Raw genomic sequence first — 12,862 nt, forward strand, 5'->3', positions numbered from 1 at the left:
ATAAAAGAGAAAGAAATTCAAGTATTAAGGAATGTGTTGGATAAATTTGCACCTAGACGTAGATTAATGATTTATTAAAAAACTTTTACTCATATTTAGCTCCAAAATGTTTTAATCTTCTACCTTTAAATATAAAAAAAGTGGTCAATAGGACAAGTTTTTGAAAATGGTCAGGGAATTCACCAGGATGATATTTCTTCTTTCTATGGTGCTATAGAATAAGCGCATAAGAATTCTCCAGTCTCTTACTACTATTACTAATAATAATTTATCCATAATCGACCAGTAATTCACTGTTTACTTACTTTGTATTTTACTATAATTACAATATTACTCTACAACTTCTAGTTTGTTATCGAAATTCCGTAATCAAATTCAAATTTTTTAAGAGACCAAAAAAGAAAGAATAACTTAATCTTAAGAGTGTGTAAATAAGTTAAACCAGTTGACCAACTTTCAGCTCTTTACAGATGATTAGATGTACTGCATTAATGTTGGAAGGTTACTACTTAAAAATGGATTAATAAAGGTATTTTCAATTATATGAGGAGGGAATACAATTCATGTAAATTTACAATAAATATCTCAACATCAAAAAACTGTAGAAAAGTATTTTGTAAAAAATGTCTCGAACAAAGTGTACATTAAATATGTCATAAGAAATTTCTTTATAAATGTCACGTAAATAAAAGAAGATTTTACAAAAGATAAATTCTAAATTATTCTTACAATAGTTTACCATAACTCAGCAAAGATGAATGCTCATTTATAAATCTAAATAAAAATAAACATATCATTTTATTGTGAAACAGTAATTAGATGTAGAGGAATTAGTAAGTAATATTTTGTTACAATGGATATTTGTTATCTTCCTTTCTTTTTCCTGTTTAGCCTCTCGGAATTACTGCCAGGTATTACTTAAGAGGATGAATGAGTATGATATGTATGAGTGTAAGCAAAGTGTACTCTTGTACAGTTTCAGGTCGACCATTTCTGAGATGTGTGATTAATTGAAAACCCAACTACCAAATAACACCAGTATCCATGATCTAGTATTCAAATCCGTATAAAAATAACTGACTTTACTAGGACTTGAACACTGGAATTCTTGACTTCCAAATCAGCTGATTTGTAAATATGCATTCACCACTAGACCAACCCAATGGGTTAGGATATTTGTTATCTGACTTATCTGTCTTATCTTGACAAAAATTGTTATCTTAACCAAACATATACAAGGGAAGTGGAACACAGAATGATGACCAATCTGAGAAGAGACTTTATTTGGCTAATCTATTACTATTAATTTCAACTTAAGACTTTCCAGTGAGAATTATATTGTCTTGCCTAATGGTTTTTATTTTTTTAATAAATATGATACAGAATTCACTTTTTGTAATGCTTTAAAACTATCTCTATTTTCATTTGTGTTTTTTTTTTTATTTTAATCTATAATATACATAGTAAGCAGGTCTCTGTTTCACCCAATTGGTACTGCATACTACCAAATACTACTCAGAGGCAGTAATTATTATTTAACTCTAGAATTGCTGCATACCACAATAAAATATCTCAAATTTAATGGTATAATCAGATAAACATATAATAATATACTAAAAACATCAATAGGACTATCTTGTTAAAAAAATGATAAAAAATTGTTTAATTTTACACACTAAGGTGTCTCAAACAATACCAGATGTCTAAGAATTATTTAAACAACTTTGATATTGAGCAAATAATTTATTTATTAAGATAAAAAACAGATTCTATGAATTTAGAAACATTAAAACTGAAAGGTTTTTTTTTACCTGTAATCAAAGACATTATTTGTGTACCATTAGTAATCTGCAAAATATCCAACTGGTAATCAATTTCATGCCATATTCATTGTAACATCTCCAATCTAATTTGAATGAGTTAACAATCCTCTCGTTAAGGTCATCAATATTCATTTTATGAGTTTTATGTACATTATCCTTGATGAAAGCCCATACGAAAAATTCATATGGAGTTATATTCGGTAATCAAGATGGCCAAGCAATTGGTCCATCATGTTCAATTCAGAGATTTGGAAATGTGTTGCTGAGGGATTCACACACTAATAAACCCCAATGTGGCAGCACTCAGTCCTGTTGGAATACGATTTTGGATTGCAATTCTTCAAGCCGAGGGTAAACAAAGCCTTCTAACAAGTCCAGACAGATAACTGCTGTTTCCGCAAAGAAAAAAGGTACAATCACACGATCATGAAGCCGTCCGCACCAAACATTAATTTTTGGGCTAACTCTAATATGGTCAAGTGTAACACGTGGGTTCTCTGATCTATTCCATATTCAAACACTTTTACCAAGTGTTTGAAGTGTTTACTTTTCCAAAAACATGAAATACAGGTAACAAACATCATTTTCAATTCTTTCAATCATTTTCAAAGCAGCTTTCTAGTAGTGCAATCAAGATCGCACTGCTATAAATATGCTTCTAATATGCTGCAATATTTGTTATTAATAAGGATGCAATTTTAATCTTTTCTTCAAAACATAGTGAACAGTAGATCATGGAAGTCGACTTCCCAGGGCTGTGAATAAAAGACTGATGAATGATCTCATTTTTCATCCGATGTTCTAGGCCTGCCTGCACCCTTCTTACATTCAGCATTCCCAGTGTCTTTAAATTTGTCATACCATGAATGATTACTTGTTCTACAGGGTGGCTCTAAGTTATAAAGAGTTCTAAAATTGAGTTGAGCTTGTGTACCTGATTTTGTTTTGCATCATACTTTCATCCATGGATTCATGGTGACTGACGCATGCGGTTACATATGCATCACAGCACTCTCTAGTATTTATTGAGGGAACTTTATCAGTGACCTGTTAAGGAGAGCCCATCTATTCATTGATAGGACTATTACTTTTTTTGTAATAAGACACCAAAGTTGTTCAGATAATTCTCAGACAGCCTATACATATCTAAAACATTAAAGTCCTCTTTATATTTTTAACTTATAAAAAATGATTTTAATAACAAACCTTAGCATCACAGATAACTTGTGAGATATCTTCTAATTCTTGTTTTGTAAGGTCAGGAGCAAGTTTTAAAAGTAACAATGGCCGAGGATGTCGATTAACTTTGTTTCTAGCCTCAATTATATTACCTAATAAATTATGTAACTGATCCTTTGCTTGCCAGTCTCTTAAACCAGGTGTATTTGGACTGAAATCAATTTTTTATTAAAAAATTAATTTACTTAAAAATAATTTTTACTTTTATTGCAAAAGTATTTTAATTTTCATGCAGTTTTAGCATGTGAAAGTTTTGAAATTAGAGAATAAAATTCAATCACATAAACTGTAAAACAATATCCTTTTAATTAAATTTTTTTGGGAGGGGAGGTGTAAAACACTTTCACATTATCATCGTCCGTGTTAAAATAATAATAACAGACTTCTTCACGGATATTAAAATATTGGCAAAATATAGTTAAAATGAAAACTAAGATAATAATAAGAAAAAATTTAAAACTAAAATAAACGCAACAAATTAGAATAATATGTGAAAACGAGGATAGTAAAATAGTATCCAAATTTTGACGGGTTAAATCTTGTTAAGTATACTAATTTTTTTTTAGAAGTACTAATACCCAGTCTAATACAATCGTATTATTTCCTAGGATGCGCCATATGTCCCTCAGCAATTTAAATTATATTAAAGTGTTTTAGTTTCCTAAAATACACAACAAGAAAGCTTGAAGTTTAAAAAAATATGTAAGTAAATCTGAAAAACATCCAAAAATTATGAATTATCTTAAATGTCCTAAGAAAATCTTGTCAAGACTCATTTTTCTTCTAACAAATATATAAACCAGCCCTTATTTCATTTAATATTTGACTATTAATGACTCCATCAAGCCTAAGTACTCTATTTCTTCCAAAAAAAAAAATAAATAATGAAATTAAATAGCAACTGTGTCTTGCAACCTGCAAAGAGTTGCAGGTTTGTGGCCATTGCTGACACAAATTTCAAACCTTAAAAAAGACTTACCTTACACTATCCTTTACTTTCTTGAACTAGAAGTTTGGTACTCTATATAACTAAGTAATTAATGCTTCATTCTCAAGAGTGAATACAGTTGTTTACTTATAAAAACTAAAAAAAAAACTCATGACACTTAACATTACAAAATTTAAAAGCTATTTATGGCTTGCATATGACTGCACAATTTCACATTTTGAGTAAAAATGGTGTCATGAGTTTAAACTGATAAATTTGTAAGTCTTTCAACATACCATTCTCATGGTTACTTGAGGTCTATTCTACTTATATTAATGAGAAACTTTCTAAATAAACAGTCTTCTGTATTCTTGTAAATAAAATGCTTAATTTATAATTTAAGATAAATGTTAGTATGAAAAATAAATTAAGAATCAAGTTTCCACATCATTAGATTCTGTCCCACTCACTAAGAAGAATCTCATCATTTATCACTTAAAAATAAAAAATAAAGTCTTTAATATAATACAATCTGATAAATGTTTTGAGTACATGTTCATAAATGTTTTGAGTACACAGAAAATGAGTCCTCAAAAGCTGACTGAAGATTACAAGGAAAAAAGACACTGACTAGTTCTGAGAAAACCATAGCCACTAAATTTTAGGATAAACGCATACTGGGGCTTTCATTATTTTCAGTCTTTGCAACAAGTATGACTATTCCCAAAGTAACTGAAAAGGGCATTTCAAAATTTTGATTGTCAGCTACAGTTGGATATTATTTTATATATATGTATTGTATTGTTTTAATCTGAGTGTGATAAAATTCTTGAAGATGGTATGAAAAATGTAAAAAATACTACTCAAAAATATCTGGACAGAAAGTGACTTACAAAGCTAATAATACAAAAAATGTACAATTACGGTTCCAAAAATAATAAATATCCATTACTAATATTAAGCAATTACTTTTTGTATCATTAATACCAGTAAATGTAAATTTAAAAAAATAAATAAATAAACACCACAATAATTCATTTTGCATTACTAGTCACAATACTGACCTTGAAATATTAATAACCAAGTAATCTGCAACACTGCCAAACTTTTGAACACCTTTAACATAATCATCAACTGGATTTTGTGAATTTTTATTTTTACCAAGATTTACACCAACAATTCCAACAAATTTTTTATTTTCCCTTAAGTCTTGTAACCTATCATAAACAACATCATGACCTTCACTATTAAAGCCATATCTGCAACAAAAAAAGTTACACCAATTCAAAAATATTATATATATATATTATAATGTATATTATTAATTACTTACTAATGTATGTATAATATTACTGTAATGTATTCATAATACACATATATAATATATACATTTACACTGGCTTAATATCTGCATATATATATATATATACATAATTAGCAAGACTTCTTTCTATATAAATATGGTATTCAAAATAACCATTGAAGATCTAATAAAAAATGGACATGACCACTATATCGCCAATTTGACGGGCAAAATTATCTCCATAGTTTCTACAATCTCAATTGTAGCTAGTAAAATAAGCTCTTTACCAATGGTATGAGGCTTTTTACATCTAGCTAGTTTACTATTTTTCTGCAAACCAATAGAACTCAAAACAACAACACTTTCATTATTTGCTATCTTAAATGATTTTATAAACAAGGTAAACATAAAGTAGAAAAATTGTGTCAGAATATGTACCAATGGTGTTCGTTCAATGTCTGGAAGATTCCAAAGTATACAAAGCACTTGTGAAACAAAAATCTCCGCAATGTGTCTGGACCCATTGCATGATTTAAAAATGTTTAATTAGAATTAGGTAAAAAATAATTCCACCTGTTTGCCAAAAACATGTCCTTTAGTTATTTATATAAGGTTTATTCATTTGAAGCACATTTATTTGTATGGTAATTGATGCAAATAACATGAAAAAAACAGTGAGATACAACAGCATTTTTCAACCCTTCAGTATTTGCGATTCAATTTTCAATCATAATTTTCATTGCGCCCCCTCTCTCATATAATAATAATGAGTATTACCAAGAATAATAAAGAGTATTACCAACTCATATTACCAAGAATAAGTAAATTTATTGATCTTTGGCAACACCGACCTGCTGCATTGACAAAACCAGAATCAATGCCTCTCTATTGCTCTCTGTCTTACGTCTACTATATCAGATATTCTTGCGGCTTCACGAGAAGTATCAATTTATCTCAAACATTCTGGAACATCTGCGCAAACGTGTATAAATGCTAAACCTCGTTCAATTCCAGCCAGTCTCAGTCAAGTCGATCCTTCTATCGTCATCAAATTTATTGTGAATGTGTATTTTGTAATTTGCCTATTAATTGAAATTCACGCCAATATATTTATACAGAATCATGGATAGATTTTTAAGTGGGCGTAAGTGAGCATTAGACGATAGTAAAGCATCAAAAAGTGCACAAACAAGTATGATTCCAAAAATAAAATTAAGAAAATGTTCTCAAGAATACTTAAATTTTGGGTTTACCAGTACTGAAGTAAATGCAGAAAAAAAGCCACTGTGTGTCATTTACTCAAAATTTGTGGCAGCAGACAGCATGAAACCTAATAAACTTAAACACCATCTGAAAATGCTTCATAGTGAGTACATTAACAAACCCCAAGAATTCTTCGAATTAAAATTAAAATCATTGAAAAGCATCATTTTTAAAAACACTTTTGTCAGTGAATGAAAAAGCTTTATTTGCCTTTAACAAAGTTTCATATAAAATAGCCAGATGCAAAAAGCCTCACACCATTGGTAGCTGCAATTGAGATTGTAGAAACTATGTTTGGAGATAATTTTGCAAACAATTGCAGTTCATAGCTCTATCAAATGATATTTTGTCCGTCAAATTGGTGATATAGCTGAAAATGTGCAGTATCAATTTTTCAGGAAGTTGCATGACAAATTGTTTTCAATTTAGTTTTATGAAGCAACAGACACCAATGAAGATGCTCATTTCATTGCCTACGCTCAATTTTGTGTTGGTATGTCAACAATAGAAGAACTACTTTTCTGTAAGCCAATAGAACTCAAAGCAACAACACTCACATTATTTGCTATCTTAGATGATTTTATAAACAAGGCAAACATATAGAGTAGAAAAATTGTGTCAGAATATGCACCTATGGTGCTCGTTTAATGTCTGGAATATTCCAAAGCATACAAGCATTTGTGAAACAAAAATCTCCGCAGTGTGTCTGGACACATTGCAAGATCCACAGAAAAGCTCTGGCTTCCAAAGAAATGAATCCTGGTCCAAGTATTGTGCTAACAACAGTTGTAACCAGTAAACTGTATAAAAATGAGACCTCTAAAATCAAGAATCTTTTCTGCATTTTGTAAAGACATGGGTGCAGTACATTTAGCATTACTATTTTATTGCAAGGCAAGATGGTTATCACGGGGGAAATTCTTACAACATGTTTATGAATTAAGAGATGAAATCACTATTTTTCTAGAGGAGGAAAACCAAGTGGAAGCCAAGAAGTTTGAAATGTTTATTTGTGATGGACTAGATCTACCTGGTTGACATTTTCGAGAAATTAAATACCTTGAATCTTCAACTCCAAGGAGCAAATATTGGACACGAGTGATAAAATTAATGCTTTTCGTAGAAAATTTGAATTGTAGAGCAGAAATTTAAAGTAAAAAAAAACCAAGAAATGTTTGCAAATGTGGATGAACGTGTTAAAACTTACAAGGCTGAAGAACAATGTGTGAAAGTTGTTTTTGTAACGATTGAAAATCATTTAGCCATGCTGGCAAAGAATTTAAAAAAGTGTTTTCTTGCTGATACAACTTGGCAGCAAGTTATGAGTGTGTTACGGATTCATTTCAAAATACTTCCGAAGGGCTCTCAACTGCCAAAGAAGAAAGCTGCATAGACTTCACAGCAAGTGGTGAAATCAAAAGACAATTTAGTAATAGATCACTCTTTGAATTTTGGGCAGAAGTGGATGATGAGTTTTGTGCACTGAAAACAAGAGCATTTTGTATACTATTACAATTTTCAACATCCTACCCTTTGCAAAACCAGATTTTCTGCACTGGCTGCTTTGAAGACAAAATATAGATCTCAGCTAAATATAAAAAAGACCTAAAAGTGTCTATTTCTAATATTAAAACTTCCTTTGAAAATCTTTTCCCTGCAAGATAGGCCCAAGGGAGTCACTAATAATTATTAAACTTGTTTTTAATTTGGTATTAATAAGTTAATTATTTAAATTCATTGTGCAGTACTGATACAATCCTATTTATAAGTGTATTATAAAAGTGTAGATGTGTATTTTATTATTTATTATGTCAGAATGTATTTTGTTTTGCTTTCCTTTTAGTAAATTAACAATTTTTTTAATATTTTCTTTTCAATATGCTCGCACCCCTCATTTAGTGTTATCCCCCCCCCCCCTAAGGAGATGTGCCCCACAGGTTGAGAAATGGTACAAAATTTTGTTGAGCCAATAAACTGGCTTATGACAGGATAGTGTCAAATCATGTCTGCCAGTGTATTTGCTCACGATAATAAAAAGATAAAATCTATATGCCAATTTATTACTTTTTGGCAGTAATAAGAGTAAAAAATTACACTACGTGTAAAAAAATGTTGTAATTAGAAAACAAGCACTATGGTATCTCATTTCAACTATCCCATAACTGTAAAAAAAATCAAGTTCATCAGATATTAAAAATATATGATCTCTTTTTTTCAATAAAAGCTTTTTTAACTTAACTCCAGAAAATAAAAAGTACTGTAAACAAAACAAAACACTCAGTATCAACTGCTGTTAATGGAATGCTACTAATAAGATAATGTGCAAGCAAACAATTTTATGATCAGAATAGCTGTACACTTGATGAGGAAGTTACACATTTAATCATAAAAAAATGACTAAATTGTTCTAATAGGAAAAATTTTAACACTGAGCTACTTAATCAAACAAGGTTTATTGTTGAACAGAGTATTGTCATACCGTGGGGTATTTACTGTTAAATTAATGAGAAGGAACTGAAAAAATTGTTTTAGAGGGGGTTTATCATAATAAAAAATAATTTTAGATGTCACTGGGATGAGATTCGGCTGTCCATACAAAAATTATTAGTTTGTAGCTTGAACACAATAATAATTAAAACTGTGAATTGGAAGCTCGTAGAATTATTATTCATAGTACTATGTGTTCTATACCATTAGCAATGTAACAATAAAAAGATTTGGCTTAACCCCTTTGCAAGGAGATAACACATTTTACACGGCAGTTAAAAAATTATATTTTTTCATCACTATTCAATACATTAGTACTACCTAAAAATTTATAGAAGTAAGCTATAGTAGAGGAAAAAAAGAAATGAAACACATCCTTACTCTTCACTGTTAAATCAACATAAGCACAAGGATCTGCTGATATAATTTACCTACACAACCTAATTCAGGTCCAAATTTTAAAGATAATAACTGAATTAGAAATAAAATCATCAAATATGGGAAATGTGCTTTTGAAGCATACTGTGCCTTTTAATACCCAGCTTTCAGAAAGCATCAGGGTGCAATTTTTTTTTTACCTTTAATATCTCAAGTACCATTGACTGAACTAGCAGACTGATTTTTAAGATCCACCATACCATCTTCTCAAAACTAGATAATTTTTAATACTGATCCTGATCTGAGTGAAAAAGTCCACAGACAGAGGATATTTAAATAATTTCAGCACAAGATGCACATCTTTATTAAAACTAGTATAATGCAGCTAAAAAATGTGGGACTTTTATGAAATTTTCAGCATTATGTACAGAAAAGTACATAGATTGTTAATATCATCATTAAATAGCTATTATTCTGTTCGTATTATTTGTTTTTTGCTATTACCCTATGAAAACTATTCGAAATCGCCATATAAATGATTCTTTACTGCTAATATTAATTATATAATGCAAGAACAATTCTACATACGATCTAATTTTATTCAATTCTACAGTATGATAAAATTATTGCAGCCTTACACTATCATTAGTGTCATATAGAAAAGGAAACAGTACATGATTTTCACTATGTTGTAAATAAACACACACATCTAATTGAAGATCAAAACCTTCAAATAAATTTATTCAGGCAAGCTTCATTAGTGTCATGCAGATTTTACAAGAAAATACATGCATCCTGTAAAAGTCTGTCTCTTGCATTCATAAATTGTTCGGCATACCTGTTTGTTTCTATAACAATGGTATTTACTAATCTTCCATAAAAAACGAAAAGAATACAAACACAATTGAATTTATATTAACAGAAGCATTTTGTGATCCAGAATTACCAACAAATAACTCCCGTTGCCCCCGATAATTTGGACGATTGAGATCATCCTGTACACTCATTTCACCATCACTATCTTTCTCATCAGCAGCAGTATCAACAACTGCAATGTCATCTTCATGATTTTCACTAATTTCACTGTCAGTGTCATTATCAGAAAATAAACTTTCATTGGAATCATTCAAAATTGTCTCAAGATCAGCTTTAGTCAAAGATTTACTTGAGGAAGCCATGGTGTCGATCAGAAGACTGAATGCGAGCCTAACCCAGATTCAGAAGCAAGTTTTATATGGCCCTACAGCAGAACAAAAGAATATCTGTATGCCCTATAAAGTACCATGTAATTTATGATCATGCTGCTATGTTTGTTGACCATAAATTTTCTACAATTATTTGAAACTAGAGAAGACTAACAAGGATAGAATTACATATAATGATAAATGATATCTGGGATTTTATGTCTTAGATTATGCTAACAATAATGATGTAATACTGTAAATAAAAATGGCGTTAATGGGGTCACCAACTTATGAAACCAAACTTCATTACTTCAGCTATAATGCTACACAGTTAGATTCTACCTAACTTCGACCTTGAAGACATGTGAACACTGCAAAGAACGTCATGCTGTAGTCGATATTTCTTATGGAGATCAACGGCATAACATGAAAGTTGTCCATACAAGATACTGAGGTCAATGCCAACGGGTTAATAACCAGTATTTAATAAAATTGTAATTAATAGAGATGTAAATTTATTTATGATTTTTACATTCAAACAATAAAAGAACATGTTGAGGAGCTATACCCAAAACATACAATGCTGTGCCCACATTATAACATAAATTACAGGCCATGACTGCCTTTTGATACATTAATATGAACGCAGACATCACAATTACTTTTTTTATGTTTTTTTATGTACGTATTACTTTTTTTACGTTTTTTTTTTATGTTAGAAATAGTGAATTATCTTGGAATATGGCTGGACAGGAGGCGTCCTTTAGGAGACATGGAATGTGATCTCTAAAATGGTGAGGAGCATCATTGTGGTAAGAGGGCTGGGAAACAGGATGGGGGGGGACGTCCATCTGCATCTGTATCAGTTAGATTAGACTGGGTTAAATCGGCTGAGTAAGGGCCTGGACATGGATGTACGTGTTCCATTGATACCCATGAGACTCCACTGAGTTCCTTGCCGCCCCCTTTCTCACAGGTGATCCTGCAACTCCCACTGGAGATCTGTTATGCTTATGGCAGGTCCAGTTCTTTGCATGCTGTAGAGTGTGAGAGGTTTTAGTCGGTGTGAGCTGGACACTACCATCTGTGCAGGCATATGGTCTGCTAGAAATTTCCCCTCCTCCAATATTAAAAAAAGCTTTATATTAATAACACAACATTTTATAAAGAAGATTATAATCTTTCAATAATATATAACCAGGAAAAGATGGATTAAATCATTTTAGGAAAAGAACACTCTTCCTGATTATGTAAAATGAAAAACTGTGTAGCAAATTTAGAAAAATAACAGGCCATGACTGCCTTTATCAAAAGGACTGATATTAGCAAATATTGTTATAACATGAATTTGAATACATGGTTATTGTTTACCATCAGATATTATTTATTGTATCAAATTATAAACCACACCAATTATAAATGACAGTGGCCAAATACATTAAAATGAGTGATATATGGCATTATTTTAAAATGCTTTAATTCATTAACTACTTGAATTAGAGGGACATCCCTAAGGATGAGCAAGGGCTGAAAGTAACATAATTTATATTTTACATAAGCAAGATTGAATTTTTATTATTTTTTAACATAAGATTGATTAATACAATAACAAATTTTAATAACAGAATTGCAGTATAGAACAAAACAAGTAATACTTAAAAGTAAAACCCTGATTTCTGCAATGGAGTGGTAGCATCTTACCCTTTCAAGGATCTGTGTTAGAATTCCATACACAAAATTACCATATCAGTTATTTTTCACCAAATATAAAAGTTTCCCATTCCATAATCCCATACAAAAGCTTCAAGCTTATGTGGTAAAAAAAAGACATTACTAAATGAAGACTAAAGATGTTATTATCCAATATTATATTCCAGATTTGTCACCTATTAATAATAGCTGAATTCTCTATGAGACGGAATACCCTAGGTTTGTCATTTCCCAACTGAGGTACAGGTGTAACAGATCCAATTTCTACAAATCCAAAACCAACTTTGTCCAAACCTTCTACAGCTTCACCTTGTTTATCAAACCCTGCAGCAACACCAACTGGATTCTTGAAATTCAAATGCCATACATTTGTTGACTGAAAGAATAGTTCATCAGAAAACAATTAGAAAATATACAATTTAATGTTATAGCACTATTACATTTATAATATACGAGTATAGTGTATATATATATATATACAAAGGGAAAATGAAGCAAGATCGGAAATTTTGTTTGTGTGTGTGTGTGTGTGTGTGTGTGTATATAT

General features: G+C 30.5%; 1 protein-coding gene across 3 annotated transcripts in view; it reads right to left on the reverse strand.

The window, feature by feature from the left end:
• Dhod (dihydroorotate dehydrogenase 2) overlaps positions 1-12,862 on the reverse strand; it is a 33,841-nt gene that overhangs the window by 9,617 nt on the left and 11,362 nt on the right. For all 3 annotated transcript variants that reach the window (XM_075370500.1, XM_075370498.1, XM_075370497.1), the window contains exons 4-6: positions 12,492-12,691; positions 5,055-5,249; positions 3,030-3,213 (exon numbers count right to left, since the gene is read on the reverse strand). In XM_075370500.1, the coding sequence (XP_075226615.1) occupies positions 3,030-3,213; positions 5,055-5,249; positions 12,492-12,691 (579 nt within the window). The remainder of the gene's footprint in view (positions 1-3,029; positions 3,214-5,054; positions 5,250-12,491; positions 12,692-12,862) is intronic.

The sequence above is a fragment of the Lycorma delicatula genome, chromosome 7 (genome assembly GCF_047948215.1).
Source record: "Lycorma delicatula isolate Av1 chromosome 7, ASM4794821v1, whole genome shotgun sequence".
Lineage (NCBI taxonomy): Eukaryota > Metazoa > Arthropoda > Insecta > Hemiptera > Fulgoridae > Lycorma > Lycorma delicatula.